Raw genomic sequence first — 26,082 nt, 5'->3', positions numbered from 1 at the left:
CTCAGAACGCCTATTGACTCAGTCAGCCCCTGCCCAGGCACAGCTCTGCCTCCGGCATCAGGACCTCTCTGAACGCGGCGCTTGGTGGCTGAGGGTGGACGCCAAGAAGTGCCCAGGGCGGCATCGCAGCAGCAGGCCCAGCGGCACTTCCCGGCCTGCCGCTCACACCCTTGTGTGCACCCTGGGGAGCCTCCAAGGTGTGCGTGTCCGTGTCACCGATACAGACAAGTTCGGGCCACCTCACCCACGGGGGCTGGAGCTGGCTGGGTCCAGTGTGTTGGCTCCACAGACCCCTACCCAGGACACAGCTGGGGCCCCTTCCAGCAACCGGGCTCGGTAGGCCACAGGGTGGGGACGCGCCCCTGCCATGCCCGCCGCGCCCAGCTGGTGGCAGCAGTGCTCTGGGAAGCGCGCAGGCCGCGGGGTCCAGGAGGCCACTGCCCCTCTGCACGCGCGTGGCAGCTCCAGCGTTCTCGGGGTCCAGACGCCAGGGGGAACCCCGGTCCTCCCGACAGCAGGCGCCAGGACGCCGCATTCCAGGGGCAATGACGGCGCAGGAGTGTATTTCAGGACGGCGCTGGCCACGATCCCGGACTCGCCCCACGCCCAGTCCAGACCTCAGGCTGAGCCTCTGCTCGCCCCATGCCTGGCCAGCCCCTTGGCCTCGCTGGGGAGGGCCAGGACCTCAGGGGTCTGCAGCCCCCTGTCGGCGCCAGCAACAGCCAGTGAGACGGGGCTTCTCCCCCACAGAGCAGCCCCTCACACGGCAGCATCCTGGACAGTCGGGTGCGCTGCGGCCAGAAATGGCCATTTTCTCCTAAAGGACTCGTGAGTCCTGGGGCAGAGACCAGAGGACTCAACCAGCATTTATCAAACACCTACTGTGTGCCGGGCCCTGCTGTGAGCTGGTCCCACTGTGTGCTGGGTCCTATTGTGTGGGGTGGGGGGTCCCACTGCACACCAGGCCCTACTGTGTGCCCCTCCCACTGTGTGCCAGGTCTTGTCCCACCTGTGGGGAGCTGGGTTCAGTCCACACCCCATGCCCTGCTCAGACGCCTCTGAGGAGCCCTTCCGCCCACTGCATGGCTAAGAGCAGGAAGATTCTCAGCATCTCCGTGACCCACAAGAACGGCAAAACCAAACCAATGCGCGCGCGCGCACACACACACACACACACATATGCACACGCGCGCGCGCGCGCGCCCGACTGTGGGCGGGGACGCCGGCCCTTCCACGCTGCCCGTGGGGACGTAAGGTGCCCAGTCCCTGGAAAGCAGCCAGGCTGTTTCTTCCACCACAGTGAAGTGTGCACATCACATGCCTCAGGGAGAAGTGAAATCCGAGGAAACAGGAACAGCCTTCACATAAAGCCCACACCCGTTTACGAGGCTCAGTCTTTTTTTTTTTCCCCCACCCAGGTTGGAGTGCAGGGGCGCTATCACAGCTCACTGCAGCCTTGACCTTCCAGGCTCAAGTGATCCTCCAGCCTTGGCCTCCCGAGTAGCTGGGACCACAGATGCATGCCACCACACCCGGCTAAGTTTTGTATTTTTTTTGTAGAGATGGGAGCACACTGCGTTGCCCAGGCTGGTCTCGAACTTCTGACCTCAGGTGACCCTCCTGCCTCTCCTCCCACCGTGCTGGGGTTGCAGCCTGAGCCCCACACCTGGCCCGAGACTGCTGGGTCTTGGATTTGTCAGAGCTGGAACTGTAAATAGGATATGCAAAGTAGATGTAAATCACACCTCACATATGTGATTTATATGCTAATTATCTCGTAAACTGGGGCAGGGAAGCAAGTGGCCCTGCTCTGAGTGACAGCTCACAGGGTGGTGGGCCCTCTGGGGTGAGAACTGGGTCCCCATATCTCATGGCGCCTCTGGCCTTCCACAGGGAGGGGTGCACCATGGATGGGTGGCCTCTGAGAACGGGGCCAAGGCCCTGATCACTGCACCCCGGCCGTCCCTGTGAAGGGCCTGGACCTGGCTTCCGGCCTTTGGGTCCTAGTGGCTCCTGCCCTCCCCCAGGAGGCGAACACCGGAGCTCATGGCAGAGCAGTGTCTTCTTGCTGGGCAAGGCCTTAGAGTCGAAGGCCTCCTCCGTGAGCCTGCACAGGGCTCCGTCTCTCCCTGCCCGGCCCGTCCACCCAAGCTCTCCGACCCATTAATGCACCTTCTCCAGGTTGGTGCGTCTGGGGCCGGCAGAGGCTGAGAACCAGCGGCCGTATCCTGCGGAGGGCTCCAGGTCCCAGCTTCGCCCTGCATGGGGCTCTCTCTCCAAACAGCCAGGACAGGCAGGCTCCCCTGCTCCCAGGGGTGAGGCCAGAGTGGGGGTGAGGGCCCCTGGGGTCAGCTCTCACACTGTTCCTGTTCTCATACAGCCCCCAGCACGGGGCCTGGCCCCCGACAGGCCTGGAAAGACTCCCCCACTCACACACGGGTTCGCAGTTTCCACAGCACCTTCCTGCCCAGAGTGACGTGTAGATGCCCCCATCCCCGCCAGGCTGCCCAGGCTGCAGGAGGGGCCGCCCTCAGGGCCAGGTCAGCCCCAGGGTACCCCCTTCCCAAGCCCCAAACCCTGAAGTCCCCACACAGGGGCCCCAGTGCCCAAGAACAGTGAACCCTGACTCCTATAAGACAAACATGGGGGCAGGAGTCCCGCGGAGGGGCAGGAGTCCCGCGGAGGGGCAGGAGTCCCGCGGAGGGGCAGGAAGGGGGCAGGAAGGGGGCAGGAGTCCCGCGGAGGGCCAGGAAGGGGGCAGGAGTCCTGCGGAGGGCCAGGAAGGGGGCAGGAGTCCTGCGGAGGGCCAAGAAGGGGGCAGGAGTCCTGCGGAGGGCCAGGAAGGGGGCAGGGGTCCCGCGGAGGGCCAGGAGCTGACACCCACCCAGGGAGGGGCAATGGGGCAGCCCTACCACCTCTGGCCAGGCCCCAAACACCTGTCCCCTCATAGGCCACCTAAGGCCTCGCACTGCCTGCAAGGAACGGCTGGTGATGATCCCAGTAACACCCTCGTACTGCACACCATCGTCCCCACTATATGGACAGGGAAACCGAGGCCCCAGACCTCATGCACAGCCCCAGCCCCCTCCTGGGCTCTGTCTGCCCCGTGACATTTAGGGCAACGGTCGGCCCATCCCTGCCTGGTACCACCAGGAGGGGCCGTCCTGAACCACAGGGGGAACCACAGAAGCTCCGACAGGAACACGGGGTCCGGAGCCTAGAACAGGAAGCCCCACGTCTCAGAGAGGCCAGGGCCTGGCCCTCAGGACAACATGAGGCATTGTCCAGGCCCCTGTGAAAGCTGCCATTGAGGCTGCGGCCCAAGGCGGGGCCAGCGCGGGGTGGGAGCAGCTGTCACCAGGGTCACCCCCAGGGGCAGGCAGGGGGGCAAGGCTGGCTCAGACACAAGGATAAACCCCCACATCTGGGGGAGGGGTGCGGCGCGTCCCCATGCCATGACCTTGGCCGAGGGAGGTGGCACAGAGGGTGGGGGAGCCTTGCTGGTTCAGTGGGTTGAGGGTCACCTGGGGCCACAGCGGCGCACGCTTCCGCTATGCACTGACACCAAGGGTTTCTCCCCCTGGTCCTTTGTCATCAAAGAGCATCTTGGGGAGACACAGTGGCCACAGAGGGGCTTCCCTGCCACGGATTACGGCAGGGTGCACCTCGGGGCGTTTCTGCTTCCCTCACTTCTCTTGCATTTATTTTATTTTGATACGGAGTCTCGCTGTCGCCCAGCTTGGAGCGCAATGGCGAGATCTCGGCTCACTGCAACCTCCACTTCCCAGGTTCAAGCAATTCTCCTGTCTCAGCCTCCTGAGTAGCTGGAGCTACCACGCCTGACCTGTTTATATATATTTTAAGACAAGGTCTCTGTCTGTGGCTGGAGGGCAGTGGTGCAATCACAGCTCACTGCAATCTTGACCTCCTGGGCTCAGACCATCCTCCCACCTCAGTCTCCCGAGTAGCTGAGACCACAGGTGCCTCCATGCCCAGCTAATTATTAAACTTTTTCTTGAGACGGAGTCTCCCCACATTGCCCAGGCTGGTCTTGAACTCCTGGCTCAAGCAATCCTCCCACCTTGGCCTCCCAAAGTGCTGCAATGACAGGCATGAGCCCCAGCGCCCGGCCTTCTTTTGTATTAACTGGAATTCATGTGCAACGGCTGCTGGCCTTCTCCTTTTTTTTTGTTTGAGACAGAGTCTTGCTATGTCACCCAGGCTGGAGTGCAGTGGTGCGATGTCAGCTCACTGCAAGCTCCGCCTCCCAGGTTCACGCCATCCTCCTGCCTCAGCCTCCCCAGCAGCTGGGACTACAGGTGCCTGCCACCAGGCCCGGCTAATTTTTTTGTATTTTTAGTAGAGATGGGGTTTCACTGTGTTAGCCAGGATGGTCTCGATCTCCTGACCTTGTGATCTACCCGCCTGGACCTCCCCAAGTGCTGGGATTACAGGCGTGAGCCACCGCGCCCGGCCCTCCCCTTTCTCTTCACTTATTCCATTCTTTATGTATATGTCTCTGGACTTGGGGGCGTGTACCTTGCTCCCTGGGTTATAATCCTCTTATACCATCTTCCTTTTGTTGCTCAAATTACTCCAGCTTTAGCCATTAAAAGGTCCTTCAGAGGCCAGGTGTGGTGGCTCATGCCTATAATCTCAGCACTTTGGGAGGCCGAGGCAGGCGGGTCACCTGAGGTCAGGAGTTCCAGACCATCCTGGCCAACGTGATGAAATCCTGCTCTACTAAAGATATAAAAATTAGCCGGGCCTGGTGGGGGGCGCCTGTAGTCCCAGCTACTCAGGAGGCTGAGGCAGGAGAATGGCGGGAACCTGGGAGGTGGACGTTGCGGTGAGCTGACACTGCACCATTGCACTGCAGCCTGGCCAACAAAGCAGGAAAAACAAACAAAAAAAACTCCTTCAGAAATGCCCGGTGGTGATCCTTCCTTTTGGGTGCCCTAACAGAGGGATGGAACGGGGCTCCCGCTTCCTCAGCCGTGGACCCTGCGTGGCGTGGCCCACACACAGGACACCCGGGACCCCCGCCCTGTGAGAACAACCCGACCGTTTCCACCCACAGCCAAGGTGCAGGCTGTGGGCACCGGGCGTAGCGCAGCCTCTGGGAGTTCCTGGTTCTGGCTCATTCCGGGGCAGACCTGCAGCCACTCCTCTGTGCAGAGTGGGAGCCGCCTGGCCCAGGCCTCACCCTGGCCAACATGCGGTTGGGGTGTGGCAGGCCCTTCCCAAGCCCCGAGCTTCCCCTTCCTCCTGGGCCCTGCCGCAGGGACTTCTGTATTTCCCTGTGGTCGTGAGGTGTCGCCGCTGCCGTGAGAAAGTGCTCTTGTGGCAAACCCAGGGAGCAGGGCAGGAAGTGCTGCCGGGAATCCCCAGTGCACTCTGCGAGGAGTTGGGGAGGCCCGGGAACTGCCAACTGGCCCTGGGGCCCTGTGCAGGGGGCTCTGGCTGCGGGGCGCCCCAGACAGGACATGCCCTCTCCTGCTGCTGCACCCACCCAGACACGGCCTCAGGGTGGGGGCTGTGGGGAGGCTCGGGGGGTCCCTGAGGTCTAACCCTGAGCACCAGATGGACACCTGCTCCCTCATCCACCCAGCAACGGGCAGGACCTGGGGTTCCAAATAGCAGCGGGAAGCTAGGTCTGTGGCAGAGGTGCCCTGGAGCCCCTGAACACACAAGGAGACAGGCAGGGCATCTCACAGGGCCCTGGAACCCCACCCTGTGCAGCACCCAGAGACAGCAGTCTGGAGCACAGACAGTCACTGCCTGCTGGTCCCCAGGCACTTGACCGTCTGAAGTGGCCAGGCCTTCGTGCCTACGGACCAGGCTGCAGGGGCAGGGTAGAGGGGAGGCTTCAAGGAGGGGTGAGCCCTGCCCTGAGCAGGTGGCTGTCAGTGGGACCTGAGCACAGGGCCATACAGCTCAGGCACCTCTGGGTCCCTGGGATCCCAGCAGCCTCCCTGCAGCCGGGGCTCTGGGGCCCGAGGCCCTCTGGCTGGCGTGCCTGGTGCCTCCTGCGCAACGTGGAAGGTGCCGTGGCCCAAGGGTGGCTGGGCAAAGGCCTTGGCGGAGGCAAGGACAGACCCACGCCCCAGGGCCTGCAGACACCTGGGATTCTGTTCCTATGACTTTCAGGGCCCTGTGGGGAAGGGTGGGAAAGCCAAGTGAGGAGGAGGCAGTGGTAGCATTCTCGGTAGCAACAAACTTAAAGAAACAAGATGGGGCCGGGCGTGGTGGCTCACGCCTGCAATCCCAGCACTTTGGGAGGCCGAGGCAGGCAGATCATGAGGTCAGGAGTTCGAGACCAGCCTGGCCAACATGGTGAAACCCCATCTCTATTTAAAAAAAAAAAAAAATAGAAAAATTAGCTGGGCGTGGTGGTGCACACCTGTAATCCCAGCTACACAGGAGGATGAGATAGGAGAATCACTTGAACCCAGGAGGTGGAGGTTGCAGTGAGCTGAGATTGCACCACTGCACTCCAGCCTGGGCAACAGAGCTAGACTCCGTCTCAAACAAAAACAAAAAAAAAACAGGACAGAATAGGAATGCTGGGTTAAAGGCCTCCATGCTGCCAGTGGCTGCAGCCCCCGGACCTTTAGTGGGAGCAGAGGTGAGGGCCTGGGGTCTTATCCACTCAACAGGAGCCCCCAGAGGCCTGGGGAGCTGGTGCTCAGAGGTAATGAGACCTCTGGAGACAAGGCCAGCACTGAAGGTCGCCCACCTGCCTGGGAGGGAGGAGGCCGAGGAAAGGTCTGGAAGTCTCCTACGCCCCCCTTCCGGTGTGAGAAAGTTTCCCTTCCAGGGAGGGCACGTCCAGACACCACCTTCAACATCAATGACCCTGCAGTGGAAAGCAGACCTGGTGGGACAGGAGGGGCCCCAGCACTCCCAGCTGCAGCCTCAGGCCTCAGCTCCCAGGACTGCCTGCAGCCTCCAAAAGCAATGCACGGGACCCTGAGCAGGCTCTGAGGGAGCCACAGGCAGCAGCCGCTCTGGAGGGACGGGAGCCTTCCCCTCGGCTCGGGCTCCCCATGCCCTCCCTGCAGCTTTACACCCTTGGTCCGGGTCCCACCTCCATGGCCCTCCTCTGAGCTCTCCAGCCTCACCTGAGCGTTCCTGTGCTTAGCGAGACAGCAGCCACACTCTGGAGCAGCCGCAGTCTACGACCCCGTGCCCTCCGCAAGACGCTGCCACACTGCTGCCAGGTAACGCCTGGCCACGGCACTCACGGCACCTTCACAAAGGGCCGGGCCTGCACTCACACCTGTGCACCTCACCCGTGCCACATGCACACTGTGCACCTCCCCACCATCCTCACACCTGTCCAGGGGAGAGAACAGAGGGCACAGCCCACGGGGCCTGGTCTCCACAGGCAGATCATGAGCCTGGCGCCGTGGATGTGGACGTGGCCGCCCCGCCAGGCCTGGTATGAGAAGCGGCCACTCGGCGTGGGCTTCAGAGGCCGGCAGGCAAGGCCAAGGCCTCGGACTCTGACCCTGTGAGCCAGCGTGTGCCTGAAAACCTCTGCCCCGACTCGACCCTGCTGGGAGGCCTCTCCCTCCCTCTGACCCCTGCCCGAGGGTCACAACAGGAGGCTTTAGCTCATCTCAAATCCTCTCAAGGGAACATCTCAGACAACAGCAAAGGCGGGGAGCGGGATTCCAGTGGGGCAGCCTTGGGCCTGGGGCGGGAGGCGTCTTGGGTCACCAGGGCTGTCACCACCTCCTGGCCCTAAGCCCAGTGACACCCAAATACGCCTGCAGAACCCAGAACCCGTGCCCACTGCCTAACTGCCACCCGCCTGCAGAACCCACGCCCACTGCCAACAAGACGCTGTCTGCCACCCGCCTGCAGAACCCGCACCCACTGCCCACGAGACGCTGTCTGCCACCCGCCTGCAGAACCCGTGCCCACTGCCCATGAGATGCTGCCACCCGCCTGCAGAACCCAGAACCCGCACCCACTGCCCACGAGACGCTGTCTGCCACCTGCCTGCAGAACCCGCGCCCACTGCCCACCAGACGCTGTCTGCCACCTGCATGCACCCCCACTTCTGGAACCCAGACCCCATCTTCCCCAGAAGGGCCACTCCAGGGGCCAGAGGCAGGCACGCCACGTAGGGCACCACGTCTCCCAAGTCACATCCCGGGCCCAACGGGTCAGAGCTGATGAGACAGGGACTTTTCCCAACACTTCTGTGAGCCACACCTGACCTTTCCCAGCAGCCCGGGAGAGCAGGGATGTAAAACCCAAACTCGCCGAAGGAGGTGGCCACCAGGAGGGTTGGTGCCAACCCAGAGACGCAGAACTAGAAGGTGGAGGTGCTGAAACCAGGTCCCAACAACACCGACTAAACCCCTAGATCAAGCTGTGCCTGAAGCCAGCACTGTTATTCCAGACAATCCATTTCCAGTTTTGCTCACACCAAGTTGGATTTTCCATCCTTTACAACCAGAGGGTTCTGATACAAAAACAGACACAAAACTCAGTCCCGTGGTCATGCCAGCCCACACCTGCCTCTGAAATGAGGTCACATGCCACCTTGCTACAAATTACTAAGATGTTTCTGCCAAGGGAAACAGAGGGGCTCTGGGGTGATTCTTTGTGGGTTTCAGGCAGGAGTGGAGCAAGGGGTGTGCTGGGCGCTGAGCAGGCCTAGGTACCTGCGTGTTCATCCCCTGATCCTTTCTTGCTCCCTCACACACACAGGGATTCTTAAGAGAGGAGGAAATTGCTGTCTGGGTGGACAGTAATTGAATCAATGCCTGCACAGTCCGGCTGTGTGCCAAGTGGGGGTTGGGGGGGGCAGGAGCCGCCCTGGAGGAGGGCAGAGCTGACAGGGCTGCTGCATGAGACCCCAGCCTGACCTCGGGAGGTGCCTTGCTCAGGCCTGGGGCAGCCTCCCACCGGTCACCCCTGCTCACCCCGTGCCGCTCCTGGGAGAAAATCCATGATCCTGACAGAACCCAGGGAGGTGCACGGGAGGGGGGCGCAGTGCCAGCTCTACCAGGGAGGGCCAGGAGGGGTTGGAGCATTGGGGTTTAGGGGCTCCTCCATGAACCCACCTACAATACCAGGACTGTGTTCAGCCATTTCAGGGCTGCCTCTCTTTGACATATTTTGAGACAGAGTTTTGCTCTGTCGCCCAGGCTGGAGTGCAGAGGCGCAATCTCAGCTCATCGCAACCTCCGCCTTCCAGGTTCAAGGGATTCTCCTGCATCAGCCTGCTGAGTAGCTGGGATTACAGGCACCTGCCACCACACCCGGCTAATTTTTGTATTTTTTAGTAGAAACAGTTTGCCACATTGACCAGATTGGTCTCGAACTCCTGGTCTCAAGTGATCCGCCCGCCCGCCTCAGCCTCCCAAGGTGCTCTTTTATTCTTGGGGTGAGATTCACAAATACGATTCATCTTTTTTCTTTTTACAGACATACTCTCGCTCTGACGTCCAGGCTGGAGTATAGTGGTGCAAACTTGGCCCACTGCAGCCTCTGCCTCCCAGGCTCAAGAGATCCTCCCACCTCAGTCTCCCAAGCAGCTGGAACCACAGATGTGCGCCAGCTATGCCCAGCTAATTTTGCATTTTTTGGTAGAGTCCAAAGAATGAGCAACATGGGGTTTCGCCACGTTGCTCAGGCTGGTCTTGAACTCTTGAGATCAGTGATCTGCCTGCCTTGACCTCCATAAAGTGCTGGGATTACAGGCGTGCACCCACCACGCACAGCTCATTTTTGCATTTTTAGTAGAGACGGGGTTTCACTGTGTTGGCCAGGCTGGTCTCAAACTGCTGACTGCAAGGGATCCGCCTGCCTCAGCCTCCCAAAGTGCTGGAACCACAGGCATGAGCCACTGCGCCCGGCCCCTTTTTTCTTTTAAGACAGAGTCTTGCTGTGTCACCCGGGCTGGAGTGCAGTCACGCAAACACAGCTCACCGTAGCCTCAAACTCCTGCACATAAGGGCTGCTCCTGCCTCAGCCTCCCGAGTAGCTGGGACTACAGGTAGTGCCACCATATCCAGCTATTTTCTTTCTTTAAAGGGAGGGCATCTTACAATGTTGCCCAGGCTTGTCTAACCACCAGCGATCTTCCTGCCTTGGCCTCTCAAAGTGCTGGGATTATAGGCATGAGACACGGCGCCTGACCTCATGTTCCGCCATTCCAGGGCAGCCTCTCTTTTACACAAAGGCAGTGGGGGCAGTGCTGGGGTTGAAGGTCCGGGCCCTGGGGGCTGCTTCCTCCCTGCGAGGAGCTCACATGGCCATGCCCAGCACCACCAAACATCCCTGTCCAGCCTCTGGACCCCGCCCCGCCCATGCTGACGTTCAGAACCAGGCCCTAGAGCTAGGCTTGCCTCGGTTTCCCTGTCTGTCGACATGGTGGAGGAAGGGGCACCCAGGAAGCTCCAGCGTGCAGACACCCAGCTGCCCTGGGGAAAAAAGGCCCCCAGTCCCCGAGCCCACCTCACACAGAGTAGCCAGCAGGAGGAAGCCGGCCCACCCAGCTGGGGGCTCCGACTCAAAGCCCCAGGGTTTAAATGAGATGCAAGGAGAAGCAGGAGTTGGGAGCTGCTGGGAGGCGCAGCCTAAGGCTTGGGCAGCACTGGGGAGACCGAGGCGGGGGTGGGGGAGACCGAGGCGGGGGTGGGGTGGGGAGACCGAGGCGGGGGTGGGGTGGGGAGACCGAGGCGGGGGTGGGGTGGGGAGACCGAGGCGGGGGTGGGGAGACCGAGGCGGGGGTGGGGGAGACAGAGGCGGGGGTGGGGTGGGGAGACCGAGGCGGGGGTGGGGGAGACAGAGGCGGGGGTGGGGGAGACCGAGGCGGGGGTGGGGGAGACAGAGGCGGGGGTGGGGTGGGGAGACCGAGGCGGGGGTGGGGAGACCGAGGCGGGGGGTGGGGAGACCGAGGCGGGGGTGGGGAGACAGAGGCGGGGGTGGGCTGGCCTCCCAGGCTCCTACCTCCACAGCCCCGCCAACCCATGAAGCTCCAAAGACGCTGCCTGGATGTCTCTGCCGCCCTGAGGGCCCCCATGGCACCCAGGCAGGCCCAGGGGAGGTGGAGGCCACAGGCCCGGGCTGCACCCTCCCCACCTGCAGCACGGTGTTGCCACACAGAGGACGCCCTCGCGCCCCTCACCCGGGCCCTCAGGTCCTGCCCACACTGCTCGAGAGAGGGGTCCCTGCAGGCCACCCCGGAATGGAAGTGCGTGTCCACCACCAGCAGAGGGGCCAGCCACGGCCCCACCGGGTCCCCCATGCCCCCCACTCCTTCAGGGCTGGGCTGTAGACAGCTGTGGGGACCCCAAGCCCCCAGTCACCCCGCTCAGAGGGCAAAACAGGTCCGGGGACGCGGGTTCAAACCCATGAGCGTGTTACCCAGGTTAATAATGACTCTGCCCACGCGAAAGGGAGGGAGGGAAGGAGGGAGAGACAGAGAGAGGGAGACAAAGAGATGGAGACATAGATAGAAGGACACAAAAACAGAGGGAAAGAAACAGAGGGAGGCTGAGAGACATGAAGAGAGAGGGAGAGAAACAGACACAGAGCGATAAAGAGACAGGAGAGAGGGAGGGTGGAGGGGAGAAAGACAGAGACAGTCAGGTGGGGGTGGGTGGGAGAGCTGGGGAGGAGAGACGGGGAGAGGGAGGGAGATGGGGGGAGGGAGACGGGGGGAGGGAGCTGGGAGGCCCGGCCCCACCCGGGCGGCCTCACCTGCCGAGTAGGGCTCCTGCTTCTCGGGGTAGATGAACTCCTGTCGCTCGTACTTGGCCCGGATCCACTGCTCTCGAAGGAGCCTGCGGGGAGAGGACAGACTGAGCCACTGGGCCGAGGCGGCCTCTGACCCTGGACATCTCAAGAGGCTCTAGGGGCCCCCGGCAGACTCGAGCCGCCCCTCTGGGCACAAGATCCCGAAAGAACTGCAGGGTCAGCCTCCTGCACTGGAGGCTTCTCACTCTGACATTGATTGATTGGTTTCTCGTGCGTTCGGCCCCTGGAGCATCAGGCCTCAACGTTCTGCACACGTGTTCCCGGTGGACGGGCTGGCGCCTCCCCTCTCCTTCCCACCTTGGTCTTAGCTGACGCCCCACAGGGCTGGGGTACAGGGGTCGAGCCAGGCCCCCCACCCCGAGTCAGATGCCCCGGGCCCTCCCCGACCCTCCCCACCTCGTTGGACCAGATCTGGGAAGTGGCCGCTGTGCCACCTTGCACCTGCCATGCCACCTTGCACCCGCCATGCCACCTTGCACATGGTTCTGAGATACAGGGCGGGGCTGTCAGGGCACCCATCGAGGTCAGGAGGCGTCCGGGGCATCAGGAGAAACTACCGGCAAATACCCAAGAATCCAGGAAGACCCGGGATGGGGAGAAGCCCCCAAGAGCAAGGCCTGGGACGAGGGCCCCTCCACGGCACCCGCTGAGCCCAGACATCCCTGCCCAGAGCCACCCACCATGGCCTCCCCATCCACCGTGACTCACTTGAGTGAGGCCGACACCGTTGCAGAAACCACAACCCAAACGCAGGCCCGGCACGGCCCAGGGCACAGGCAGCGGCCCGCAGCCTTTTCCACTCCCAGGGAATTAAGCGGCAAAGAACAAATAGGAACCCCATGGCTTCCCGCTGGGCCCACGTGAACAGCCTCGGAGACGGGGCGGGAATCCTCGCCCACAAGGAGCTGATGGGTGATGGGTCCCAGCTGGGTCTCTGGCCCCTAGCCCCAGGTGTGTGAGTGTCTCCCACCTGCTACGACAGATCACCCCAAAACTCGGTCCCCGAAAGCAACACAAATGTATCGTCTCGGTCACGGAGGCCAAACATCTGAGATCAAGGCGCCGGCCGAGCTGGTCCCTCCAGGTGTTCTGGGGAGAACCTGCTCCAGGGTCCCTCCCACCCCTGGAAGCCGCCAGCGCACCCACCTCGGCCGCCGTCCTCACCTGGCCTCCCCTGTGGGGTTTGGGCCCACCCTACTCCAGGACAACCTCACAACCTTATTTTAACCTGAAGGCATCTGTAAAGATCCTACTTTTCTTTCTTTCTTTTAGAGACAGGGTCTCACTGTGTCTCCCAGGCTGGGGTGCAGTGGTGTGATCACAGCTCAGCGCAGCCTCCAACACCGGCACTCAGGATCCTTCTGCCTCGGCCTCCCAAGTAGCTGGGGCTAGAGGTGTGCACCACCATGGCCTGGGTCATTTTTTAATGTTTCGTAGAGATGGGAGCTCACTATGTTGCCCAGGCTGGTCTGGAACTCCTGGGGCCAATCCTCACACCTGGGCCTCCTACAGGGCTGGGATTACAGGTGTGAGCCTCGCGTCGGCCCGTTCCCAGATGAGTTCACCTTCACGGGGCGGCAGATTAAGACTTTAACACGTCTTTTGGGGGGACAGCATGCAGCGGCCTGAACCGCTCCGGCTGTGTGGCCGCGGAGGAGTTGCCCCCCCCAGCACCCAGCGTCCTGTGACCCGAAGGTCACACAGCGGCCTCTCGGAGTCACAGGAGGACCCAAGGCCGCACGCGTGGAAGCCGGGGGCCTGTGGACGAGAGGCAGGTGCCAGGGACGGCTTTGACAACCACGCCTGCCAACGGCCCTCAGGGCGGGGCACCCACGGGGTCGGCAGCCCTGCCCTGGTGCAGACTGGGCCCCCAAGGCTCACACCCGCATACAAGGGCGTCCCAAGGCCTGGCACAGAAGCTGCCAGAAGCAGCAGCGGCAAGAGGAAGCCCGAGAGTGAGCACCAGGAAGTCGGGGGCTGGACCCCATCCTGCCCAGCGGAGCCCTCCCGAAGCCCCTCATCGCCTGAAAACCAGTACTGCCCGGAGCCCTCCCCCCCACAGCCCTGGAGGGGCCGCACTGACACCCCCACGTGGTCGCGAGGAGGTGGGCTTCAGGCACCTGGCAGCCGGGACAGAAAGCCACCACGAACGCTCCAGCCACACCTCAGCCCACGCCCCTCAGCCCACGCCCCAGGATGTGTCCCAAGCTCCAGGGCTCAGGGGAGCCAGGCTTCAAGGACCCCCACGGCCACTCCTTCAAGGCCGGGGCCTCAGGGTCAGGTGGGTCCCCTCAACGCAGAGCAAAATGTGAGCTGGGGGCAGCGGGTCGGGCAGGTGCTTAGGGCGACTACCCCCCCTAGGTGTGGACTCACAGGGGAAGAAGCTCTGAGCCCCAGAGCCCACCTCCCCACAGGGCTCTCCCAGCCCAGGGTGTCATGGGAGACCCTTCCCCGCTTTCCCTGGGGCGGGTCCCAGTGGCCACTGTGGCCCCCATAGCGGGTGCTGTTCACGCAGCTGGCGTGTCCATCCCTGAGGGTCCACTCCTGAGTGTGCCTTCTGCCCCAGTTCTGCCCGTTTCCACCGCATGGAGTTCAGGACACCATCAACACCCTTCCTGGAGGCTTTGCCTCTTGGGAAAGTGGTCCCCCAGGGCCCCGGCTTGGCTTCTACACCAGTGGCTCACCCAGGTGGGTTTTTTCCCTTTTTATTACCGGAAAATAGCCTGGGTGGTGTTCACGCCCCCGCCCACACCCCCGCCCCCCCCGGCCTCTCAGCCCCCCTGCCACCCCCACCCCCATTGTCTATCCTGGGTGTTTCCGAGGCTGCTACCACCTGAACTGCGACCCCATCCTACTGGGAACCCTGACCCCCGGGCCTGAGTGTGCCTGTATTTGGAAATATCGTGGCTGCAGATTAGTTAAGATGAGGCCACACAGGAGCAGGGTGGCCCCCAATCCAATGTGCCCGGTGTCCTTACGAAGGGGAATTAGGACACAGACAGGCACACGGGGCCCACCATGTAAGGAAGCACTCCGGAGGGTCCTCGGGAGAAGCAGCCTCAAGCCTCCAGCCTCCAGAGCCGGGAGAAAGTAGATTTCTGAGGCTCTGGGCCGCCGGGCATGTGGTGCTGCGTTCCAGGAGCCGCAGACACAGATGCAGAGCCCTGTCCAGCCCGGATACCTGCTCTGTGGGGGGCTTGCTGGGGCTGAGGGCTCCAGAGCTTCGCTGGGATGGGCAGAGAGGAGCCCTCCGGCCGGTGCTGCCAGCAGCCAAGGGCTCCTCCCGCAGCTTCCCTCGCTCGCCCTGATCACCCCTCGCCACACAGGAAGCAGGGAGGGGCCGGTTTCCACCCAGAAGTAAAACCAAGCAGAGCGGCCGCACGACTTTCTTTCCCCGATGTCAAGATAGAAACTGGAGAGCTCTGAGGGTGACACAGGAAGAGACAGGTCCCAGCCTCTGAGTCACAGGCCGGTGCTAAAGATAATTGCACGTGGGACCCTCTGCCCTCCCCTGTGGGCTCAGCCTCCCCTCTTACAGCTGGGCAAACTGAGGCCCTGGGCCTCTGCTTAGCTGGAGGCGGGCACGGTGCTCGTCCTGCCTGCAGGGACCCCGAGTGTGTGCCGGGAGGCCTCAAGGATGGCGTGGGGGCCCTTCCAGGACCCTGCTCTGGGCCCTGCCCACCACTCTTAGCTCCTGCGAAGACGCCACCCAGACATCTGTGCAGCAGAGCTTTCCCCTGAAGACCTTCAACTCAGACCGGGGCTTGTCCGGGCTGCATGGAAGCCGTGGGCACCAGGACTGCTGGGGCTAGGAGAATCTCGGTGGGGGCAGAAGTGGGAGGAAGGTGGACAAGGCCCCTGCCCACCTCGCAAGGCTGGGCGTTTGGGCCCCCCAAGCCACAGAGCTGGACCACAAAATGGCAGGATGTAGGCACCTCCCGCCCTCCAGGTTACACAGCAGGTTCACGCTGCACCCCCCGCCCTCCAGGTTACACTGCAGGTCCATGCTATAACCCCCCCTCTCCAGGTTACACAGCAGGTCCATGCTATAATCCATCCCCCACTCCAGGTTACACAGCAGGTCCATGCTATAACCCCCCCCTCTCCAGGTTACACAGCAGGTCCATGCTATAACCCCCCTCTCCAGGTTACACTGCAGGTCCATGCTATAATCCACCCCCCACTCCAGGTTACACTGCAGGTCCACGCTGCACCCCCCCCCACCCTCCAGGTCCACGCTGCACCCCCCCCCACCCTCCAGGTCCACGCTGCACCACTGCCATGCCCCAGCATCCATGGCTCATACAGGGATTTACACCCCGCCCCAGACAGTGGGCGTCAGCCCTGGGGGTCTCCTCACGCAAGACCCAACAGCAGCAGCCCCTGAGCCCACGAGCGCCCCCAGCCCCCTGTACCCATGTCTGCCCCTGGTCCCGACTCAGAACAGCCAGGGAGTGGGAGGAACTCAGAGGCAGTGACCCAGGCCACAGAGCAGCCAGGGGCGGGGTGATAAAATAATGTCTCAAAAATAGCTGTGCTGGGGCTCCGTGATTCATACTGAGAACCCGGGGCAGGGCTAGGGCAGGGTTCCCCTGTGAGGGCTTGTGGGGAGACAGCAGCTGGCACCTGGGGTCTCAGAATGAGAGTATGGGGGGCCAGGACCCCAGGCCTGCCCGGGTTGGAAGGGAGAGGTGCGTGCATGGGGCTGAGCTGCCAGGCTGTCTTCTCAGCGGCGATGGGATTGCAGCTGGACCTGTCTCCAGGCTCACGGGAGGCTCATCAAGAAAACGCCTGCCAAGCATCTGGACTGGGGCCTCGTGACCCCAATAACAAATCAACATGCAGCCAAAGAAACTGAGTCGCTCGTGGCCCGAACACACCTCCAGCCCCTCCTCCCCAAAGACCGCGGGAGGGCTGGTTCGTGCTGCAATCCCAGCACTTTAGGAGGCTGAAGCAGGAGGATCGCTTGAGCCCAGGAATTTGCAACCAGCCTGGACAATGTAGGGAGACCCCGTCTCTATATTTAAAAAAAAAAAAAAAAAAAAAAAAAAGGCCCAGGGTGGTCTGTAGGGTTGCAGCCAGGAAGTCCGTCCTTCCTCCCCTCTCCCTCTTCCCTCTGGCTCCCTCCACCCTACCCCCCCAACCCTCACCCGCCTTCCAGGGGCCTTTGGATCCAGTGAGGACCCCTGACCCCACTGCCCCCTTGTGCAGCTCACTGCAGGGGGCACAGACCCCAAACAGGGCCCCGGATGCTGGGGAAGACCCCCTGGTCACTGCAGTCCCCACCAGCAGCTCCTGGGCAGGCAGAACCCAGGCTGTCTCAGCCCCCCAGTCAGCGCAGAGCCAGCAACAGCACCTGGGCCCCTCAGGGGCTGGGAGGCCAGGCGCCCGCCACTTTCCTGCAGCACTGTTGGCTCACACCCAAACCCTGCACCCAGCTCGTGCTCGGGCTGTCTCTGTGGGGTGGGCCCTCTGCTGAGTGGGTTCACGGAGTCAACGGAGGGAGGTGCTGAGCAGACAAGAGGCTGGGGCTGGGATTGAACCAGGGCAGGAAGCATGGGGGGCCGGGAGGGCACTCGGGGGGCCACACGTCCTTCCCCTGTGACAGGTACGAGGGGGTCGGTGTGAACAGTCAGGCCGGGCCCTGTGTGGTTGTCACCTCTCATTCCCACTGTCCGGGCAGATGGGGAGACTGAGGCTTGGAGGGGTGGGTGTTGGTGAAGGCAGCTGATGTGATGCCGAGCAGGCCTCGTTCCCTCTCTCCACAACCTCCTGACCCCGGGATGCCCAGAGGACTGGGTCTCAGGGTTCCCCAACCAGCCACCGGTACCCACGTCCGCTCCCGCCCCGAGGAGCCAGGGCAGGCCCCGAACAACAGCCACCCCTCCCGTCCCCCTCCCACACCGCCGGGAGCACCCGGGAGGGCCCCTCAGATCCACCCGAGACCCCCGAGGCCCCAGCGAACCCGGGTGGGCTGCAGCTACTGATGCAGAATGACCTTCCCAGCCCCACCCCAGCACCCCCCGCCCCCCGCCCCAGAACCAAAGCCCAGTGGCGGCCAGCAGACACAGGCGGCACCGTGGGGTCTGGGGGATGCAGCTGCAGCTGGCTTCTCCCTGACCCTGTGGGCAGCACCCAACTCCCCACCCTGCCGGGTCCTCCCGGGGCCGTCTCGGAGCCGCCCAGCACTGTTGACCACGGCCCTCACAAGGCCCCTTTGTACTCACTGGCAGTCGGAGGGCGTGGGCCGGTAGTAGAAGGAGGGTACTTTGGACTCAAACCTGGCTCTCGCGGCGTCGTTCCCGTGGGAGGCCATGAACTGCAAGAGAGGAGCAGCCGGGTCAGAGGCCTGGGGTCCCAGGGGCAGCCTAGGAGGTGCCGGCTGCCCTTGGGGCTGTCACCACAGGGACCCGCAGACCCAAGGCTCTGAGGGCTCCACCAGCACCAGGACGGGAACCCCACCTCCTCCTGCCCCAGGGACACCATTTCTGAGTGATCGACCCTCCCCTGGGACAGGGAAGGAGCCAGCGTCCCTAACGACGGGGTCCCGGCAAAGGGGGCCCAGGGGCCAGGCCCCTCTTGAGGATGGGTCTGAGGTTTGCCCCACTGTTTCAACCCCCAAGTCCACCCACGCCGGGTGTCCCGTGGGAGAGAGCTGGCTGCATCCTGTGACCCCCATCTCTGCGCCAGAGAGCGAGGGCTTCCTTGTTGACCCAGCTCCCCAGCTCACATTTAGCAAAGAGCCAACAGGCGCCAGACACGGGGGCCTGGAGATGGGCTGGTGAGCGAGAGACCCAGATGTGGCCAGGACAGAGTCTTTGAGGGGACTCTGCGGGGACACACTGCAGGGACCCAGAACATGTTTACGCAACAGGCTGAGGGAGAAGGAAACGGCGCCGTGAAGGAGGGGAGGAGCTCCAGGAGGCTGGTGTCACACAGAGTGTGCTCCTGGCAGGTGCAAAGGCCCTGCCGCCAGCCAGGTGTGGCCAGCCTTGAGCAGCAGGAGGGGCCACCACACCCCACGCCAGCCCCGAGGGCGTGGAGAGGTTCTGCTTGCTATGCTCTAAGCCCCCGAGGCAGCTGCTGTTTGCACCTTCAAGCTCCTGAACGCCACTCGCCTGAGGCCGCGGCCAGGCCCAGCCAGACAGAAGTCCCCTAACATCACCCTGCTCCGAGGATCACACAGCGGCACACAGGGAGGGCCCAGAAGAGCAGCTGGAGAAATCACAAGCAAAGAGGCTGGCACCGATTTAAAATTCGAAAACCAATGGCTTTTCCATAGAAAACTCAAATACAAGGAGAGATCCTGTCACCAACAGCAACAGGGCAAATCACCTGAGTCGCTGGATGAGAAATGTCCCCGGTCTCCAAGGGAAAACTGGCGTGTGCTCCCGAGGACGCAGACCCTCGACCCGAGACACGGGGAGGTGGAAAAATGTCTCCTTGTGGGAATCTACGTGTTTTTTATAATAATTGCCAAAAAACAGCAACAGAATTTATTATTATTATATTTTTTTTACCTAGAAATGGTTCTAAGTTGAAAAACTTAACAATGGCCGGCCGAAGACAGGGGCTCACATCTGTAGTCCCAGCGCTTTGGGAGGCCGAGGTGGGAGGACCACTTGAGCCCAGGAGTTCAAGACCAGCCAGAGCAACATAGTGAGACCCTCTCTCTCAAAAAAAAAAAAAAAAAAAAAAATTAGCCAGGTGTTATGGAGCACACCTGTAGTCCCAGCTACTAGGGAGGCCGAGGTGGGAAGATGGCCTGAACCTGGGAGTTTGAGGTTGCAGTGGGCTATGATGACACCATTGCACTCCAGCCTGGGCGGCAGAACAAGACCATGTCTCCATGGGACACAGCGGCTCACACCTGCAATCCCAGCACTTTGGGAGGCCGAGGCGGGAGGATCCCTTTACCCCAAGAGGTCAAGGTTATGAGCTGTAGTTACACCACTGCACTCCAGCTTGGGAAAAAGAGCAAGACCCTATCTCTGCAAAAAAAGGAAGGTAAAAATAAAAAATAAATAAAAATGGGTAAGGGTTTTTAAAATTAGTTTTACATACATATGTATACTTTTAATTTGTTTTAATGGAGATGGGGTTCCACTCTGTTGCCCAGGCTGGTCTCAAACTCCTGGGCTAAAGCCATCGTCCCACCTCGGACTAAAAATGGGGAAGGATTTGAGGCTGGGCGCAGTGGCTCACGCCTGTAATCCCAGCACTTTGGGAGGCCATGCGAGCGGATCACGAGGTCAGGAGATCGAGACCATCCTGGCTAACATGGTGAAACCCCGTCTCTACTGAAAATACAAAAAATTAACCGGGCGTGGTAGCGGACACCTATAGTCCCAGCTACTCGGGAGGCTGAGGCAGGAGAATGGCGTGAACCCGGGAGGTAGACTTTACAGTGAGCCGAGATCATGCCACTGCACTCCAGCCTGGGTGAGAGAGCGAGACTCCGTCTCAAAAAAAAAAAAAAAGAAAAAAAAAAAATGGGGAAGGATTTGATCGGACATTTCTCCAAAGAAGATGCACAAATGGCCACTCGGCCACGCAAAGGCACTCAACACTGTTAGCCGTCAGGGGAATGCAGATCAAAACCTCAATGAGCTACCACCTCTCCCCACAAGGATGGCAAGGTCAAAGTGGCACAGGGGAGCAAGCTGGAGAGAATGTGGAGAGATCAGAGCCCCCACACGCTGCTGGTGGGAACCTCCGGCTGTGGTGACTAACAGTCCGGCAGTTCCTCAAAACGGTAAACACAGAGTTACCATAGAGTCCAGCGATTCCTCTGCACCGTAAGAGACGCGAAGACACAGAGATATGCACACAAGTGTTCACAGCGCATTCTTCGTGACAGCTGAGAACGGGAACAAGCCCCAGGTCCGTGAACGGAACACAGATAAACTAAATGTGATCAAGCCACACCATGGAGGGTTCCTCGGCCATAAAGAGGAATGTCGGCTGGGCGCGGGGGCTCACGCCTGTCATCCCAGCACTTCGGGAGGCCGAGGCGGGTAGATCGCGAGGTCAGGAGTTCAAGACCAGCCTGGGCAACACAGTGAGACCCCCATCTCTACTGAAAATACAAAAATCAGCCGGGCGTGGTGGTGCACGCCTGTAATCCCAGCTACTCGGGAGGCTGAGGCAGGAGAATCGCTTGAACCCGGGAGGCAGAGGTTGCAGTGAGCTGAGATGGTGCCACTGCACTCCAACCTGGCAACAGAGCGAGACTCAATCTCAAAAAAAAAAAAAAAGAGCAACGCAATTCTGACACACGCGACAACCTGGGTGATCCCTGGACACATGGTGCCCATGAAGAAAACCAGACACAAAACCACACATTGGCCACACATGGCGGCTCACGCCTGTGATCCCAGCACTTTGGGAGGCTGAGGTGGGAGGATCACTTGAGCCCGGGAGTTCGGGACCAGCTTGAGCTACATAGTGACACCCTGTCTTAGAAAAAAAAAAAAAAGACCACATATTGCATGATTCCATCTGTTTGAAATGTTCAGAACAAGCAAATCCACAGAGACATGAAGCAGCTCTGTCTACATTCAGTAACGGCTGGGGCGGTGGTGATGGGAGGGGTGGTGAGTACGGGCTGTGTTGGGATATTAAAATGTCCTGAAATTAGACAGCGGTGATGGTCGTGCAGCCCTGTGGCTTCACTAAAACTACTGAACTGTACACTTTACAGGAGTGAATTGTATGTGGATTATACCTCAATAAAGCTGTTATTAAAAAATAACCCTCAGGGTTGGGGGCAGTGGCTCAAGCCTGTAATCCCAGCACTTGGGAGACTGAGGCGGGAGGATCACTTAAGGCCAGGAGTTCAAGACCAGCCTGGGCAACATAGTGAGACCCCCGTCTTTACAAAAAATACAAAAATTAGCCAGGCGTAGTGGTGCACATCTGTAGTTCCATCTACTCAGGAGGCTGAGGTGAGAGGATCATTTGAGCCCAGGAGCTTGAGGCTGCAGTGAGCTGTGATTGTGCCACTGCCTTCCAGCCTGAGTGACAGAGCAAGACTCTGTCTCAAAAAAAAAAAAACAAAACCCTCAGACAGAGAAGGCCTATTTATGTATGCTATAGACCCTAAAACCACAAAATAAAAGGTTGACCACTTTGACTATGTTGAAGTAAAAATTTCCACAACAAAAACCACCATGAGCAAATTCGAAAGACAACCCAGAAAAAAATGTTTTTGGTATCTCAAAGGATTAATTTCTCTAACACACCAGGAACCCCTAGAAGATGAAAACAGCTAACATTGCAGCAGAAAGGCAGGCAAAGGTGTGAAGACAGTTCACAGGCAAGAAAACACAGGGCTGGGCGCGGTGGCTCACGCCTGTAATCCCAGCACTTTGGGAGGCCCAGGTGGGTGGATCACAAGGTCAGGAGTTTGAGAGCAGCCTGACCAACATGGTGAAACCCTGTCTCTACTAAAAATACAAAAAAATTAGCCGGGTGTGGTAGTGGGCGTCTGTAATCCCAGCTATTCAGGAGGCTGAGGCAGGAGAATCCCTTGAACCCGGGAGGCGGAGGTTGCAGTGAGCCGAGATGGTGCCACTGCACTCCAGCCTGGGCGACAGAGGCCAAGGCGGGTGGATCATGAGGTCAAGAGATCGAGACCATCCTGGCTAACATGGTGAAACCCCGTCTCTACTGAAAAAAAATTAGCCGGGCGTGGTGGCAGGCGCCTGTAGTCCAAGCTACTCAGGAGGCTGAGGCAGGAGAATGGCGTTAACCTGGGAGGCAGAGCCCACAGTGAGCTGAGATCGCGCCACTGCACTCTGGCCTGGGCGACAGAGCGAGACTCTGTTTCAAAAAAAAAAAAAAAAAGAGAAAGGAAGGAAGGAAGGAGGGTAGGGAGGAAGGGAAGAAAGGAAGACAGGAGGGAAGGAAGGAGGGAGGGAGGGAGGGAGCGAGGCCCACACAGACCCCTGGCTGCCTGGCCAGGGTGGGGGCCGTACTCAGAGGTGGGAGACAGGGAAGGAGACAGCTCCCTTCTGTGACTGCCCTTGGAACCTGCTGAATGTGTCACTAAATTGTCAAAATACGTTAAATAAGGTAGAGACAACGCACGTGTCCATCAGAGGGTGAATGAATAAAGCAAACATGTTCCATCCACACAGGGCACCTTCTCCAGCCTTGAAAGGAACGAAGCTGTCACACAGGCTGCAGCGTGATGGTCCTCAGGGACCTGGCACTGCGGGAAAGGAGTCGGATGCCGAAGCTCACACACTGTGCGATCCCGTTTTTAAAAGTCTAGAACCCACAAATCTACACAGAGAGAAAGTGGATTTGCAGCTGCTTCGGGCTGGGCGGGGGTAAGAGCCAAAAGGCACGGACTTTCTTTCTGGGGTGATGAAAATGTCCTAATGTTGGCTGCAGCGAAGGTTGTACAACTCTGTGAATTTACTAAAAAACCTTCAACTGTGCACTTTACACGGTGAAATGTATGGCTGTGAACTGCATCTCAATGAAGCAGTTGCTTTAAAAGGTATTATCAAGGAATAGAAAGTTGGGAGAAAAAAAAACATAAAATGTGAAGAAAAGGAGAATCTTTGGTTCCTGGCCCTTCAACCTCCGTCTGGTTCTCAGTGACGGCCACCTCGGGCCCGTTTCTCCCTTAGGGGTGGAAGCAGACTTAGCCCCCGGATGTCCCCGCTGACCACCAGCCCAGGAATGGCCAAGGGGCCTGAGTGCAGGGAGCCACGGGGGTCCAGTGCAGCCCCCGCCCCACAGAGTCCCCAGCAAGAAGCCAGGCTGAAACCCAGCTTTGCCTGGGGGCCGGGGTGCAGGCACTCTCAGGAGCCAAGCCCCCAGGCCTGCCTGAGATTCATCTTTGGTTTTCATCGCACGAATGAACGTGCAGACAACAGAATGGGGATGGAATGTCCTCGTGGCCCCCAGCTCAGTGCTCTCCCAAAGGCCCCGTCGCACCGGACCACTGCAGCAGGAATCGGGTTTCTTGGTAATACCCAAGGTGGGCCCTCCCCAGCCTTCCTCTCCAGCCTTCCTCTCCGGCCATCACCCGGGGCAGATCAGGATGGCACCAAGGTGGCCCCCGTCCTCTCCCGCTGATTACATTTAGGGTTTTTCCAACAACAGTGAACGCCCCACCCGGGCCCTTGCCGCGTTTGCCCTGGAATTATGGGGACAATGGCCACGTCTTCTCCCCCGGAGGCCCTCCAGGGACTCACAGCTGTTTCCTCCAGGAGTGATGGCAGAGCGACTTGGAGACGGCATACCCGTCCTGTCATCTTTCTGACATTGGCCATTGGTCCCCTGTTGTCCAGGGAGGGGGACAGTCCAGGGGCTACCCTGCCCATTTTTTAGGGAAGGAAACGGAGGCTCAGACAAGCCCACAGCCTGGCAAAGAGACGGATATCACATCCCAGGGTCCCCCCACCCCGGGTCAGTGAAGGTGGGCCGAAGGCGGTGAGCCCAAGATGGGCCGGGGTCCTGAGGGATTCGCAGGGACGCCCTCGACTCAGGGTGTGGGGGATCACGGTGTTAAGTGCAGAAGCTGATTTGGGGTCGCCCTGGGTGGGTCAGGGACTCTGCTGTCCTTGGGTCTTTTTCTGTCTCCCAGGCTGGAGTGCAGAGGTGCAATCACAACTCACTGCAGCCTTGAATTCCTTGGCTCAGCCAGGCATGGTGGCTCAAGCCTGTCATCCCAGCACTTCGGGAGGCTGAGGTGGGTGGATCACCTGTGGTCAGGAGTTCAAGACCAGCCTGGCCAACATGGTGAAACTCGTCTCTACTAAAAATACAAAAATTAGCCGGGCGTGGTGGTGCGCACCTGCAATCCCAGCCACTCGGGAGGCTGAGGCAGGAGAATCTCTTGAGCCCAGGAGGCGGAGCTTGCAGTGAGCCAAGATCACACCACTGCACTCCAGCCTGGGCGACAAAGCCAGACTCTATCTCAAAAAAAAAAAAGAATTCCTGCACTCAAGCGATCCTTCTGCCTCGGCCTCCCGAGTAGCTGGGATTACAGGCGCCGCCCCCACGCCCGGCCAAGGCACTGGGATCCCAGCTGTGATTTTCAACAAGCCCCCAGGTGTGACCCATGCACCAAGGCTGCCTGTTAGAAGCAAACGAGTTACTCTCAACCAGGGGCTGAGGTCAGTGGTGCTGGAGAGCCGGGGGCTGGGGTCAGTGGTGCTGGAGAGTGGGGAGACACGCACAGGAGGCCACAAGCCTCTACGACCCTCCCCATCCCCACAGCAGCCCTCAGACCACCGCTCTCACCTCCATGCGGCCCCTCGGTCCCGCTCACCAGCAGTCAGGCAGATCAGTGGCTTCGGGACCCCAAGTCCCACGAGTGGGGCTGGGGTGACCCTCCCACCAGGTCATCAGGCCCCACACTCCATCCCACCTGCAGCCCCCAGCCGGGGCCTTGTTCCTTCTCCACCTCGCTCGGGGTCTCCCTATGGGGCCTTCCTGCCGCCTCCAGCATGCCTGGCCCCTCCCTGCAGGCAGGGCTTCCTGGTCGGCTCACACCCATCTCCCTCCCCATAGGTGCGTCTCTAGGACACCACCCCACGTGGCTGGTGTCCCTGCCTGGCCATGCCAAGTGCTCCGTGAAGCTTCATCAGATGCATGGCTGAGAGGTGGGCAGTGGCTGTGTCACCTCAGAGGCCGCCCAGGGGACAGGTAATGGAGCCGTACACGGCAGCGGGCCGGGGTGCACGTGGACTGCCCGGTAAATGCGACCCTGACTCTGGGTCGTGCCGCGCGGCCTGGGAGGCTGCATTCTATTTCCTTAGAGACAGGGTCTCTTTTACCCTGAGCCCAGTGCCCCAGGTGTGGGGATTTGAGGGGCGCGCTCCGGAGCTCCCAGGGCACGGGTCACCCGCCTTCACTCCCTGGCCCACCACACACAGCTGGAGCTGCTCAGAGAGGTTGGACCCGGCACGGGGTGGGTGGAGCAGCCACACAGGAGGAGCCGCTGGAGAGGGGACGGGGTCCAGCCAGCCAGGCCCCTCAGAGGAGCCCCGGGCTCCAGGGGCCACAGCCAGGCCGCCCCGCGTCTCTGGCTCCAGGGCCCGGGGCTGGGGCCACCCGGGGACTGCGCGGGTCCCCCCGCCCCCCCCCCCCCCGCCGTACCTCCACTTGGGCCTCGTCCCAGGCGTCCAGGCGGACGGACTTCACCTTGCTGACCTGGGGGATGTTCCGGTGGATTCCGGAGCAGCTCAGGCAGATGAAGACCCCCAGAGTGTAGGAGGCCCAGTCGGCATCTGCAAGGGAAAGCCGGACGTTCACGGAGGCTCAGCCCAGGGACCC

The 26,082-nt window shown here is 60.7% G+C and overlaps 1 protein-coding gene across 8 annotated transcripts in view; it reads right to left on the bottom strand.

The window, feature by feature from the left end:
* ADAP1 (ArfGAP with dual PH domains 1) overlaps positions 1-26,082 on the bottom strand; it is a 55,567-nt gene that overhangs the window by 10,466 nt on the left and 19,019 nt on the right. For 6 of the 8 annotated variants that reach the window (XM_055260856.2, XM_055260857.2, XM_055260858.2 and 3 more), the window contains exons 2-4: positions 25,906-26,036; positions 18,012-18,103; positions 11,728-11,810 (exon numbers count right to left, since the gene is read on the bottom strand). In XM_055260856.2, the coding sequence (XP_055116831.1) occupies positions 11,728-11,810; positions 18,012-18,103; positions 25,906-26,036 (306 nt within the window). Of the gene's footprint in view, positions 1-11,727; positions 11,811-14,965; positions 15,194-18,011; positions 18,104-18,514; positions 18,684-25,905; positions 26,037-26,082 lie in introns of those variants that run through there. The other 2 variants (XM_063631100.1, XM_055260862.2) reach the window with 2 other exon arrangements.

The sequence above is a fragment of the Symphalangus syndactylus genome, chromosome 22, assembly GCF_028878055.3.
Source record: "Symphalangus syndactylus isolate Jambi chromosome 22, NHGRI_mSymSyn1-v2.1_pri, whole genome shotgun sequence".
Lineage (NCBI taxonomy): Eukaryota > Metazoa > Chordata > Mammalia > Primates > Hylobatidae > Symphalangus > Symphalangus syndactylus.
The sequence above is the reverse complement of the archived record's forward strand: the minus strand, read 5'-3'. Positions and strand labels throughout refer to the sequence as shown.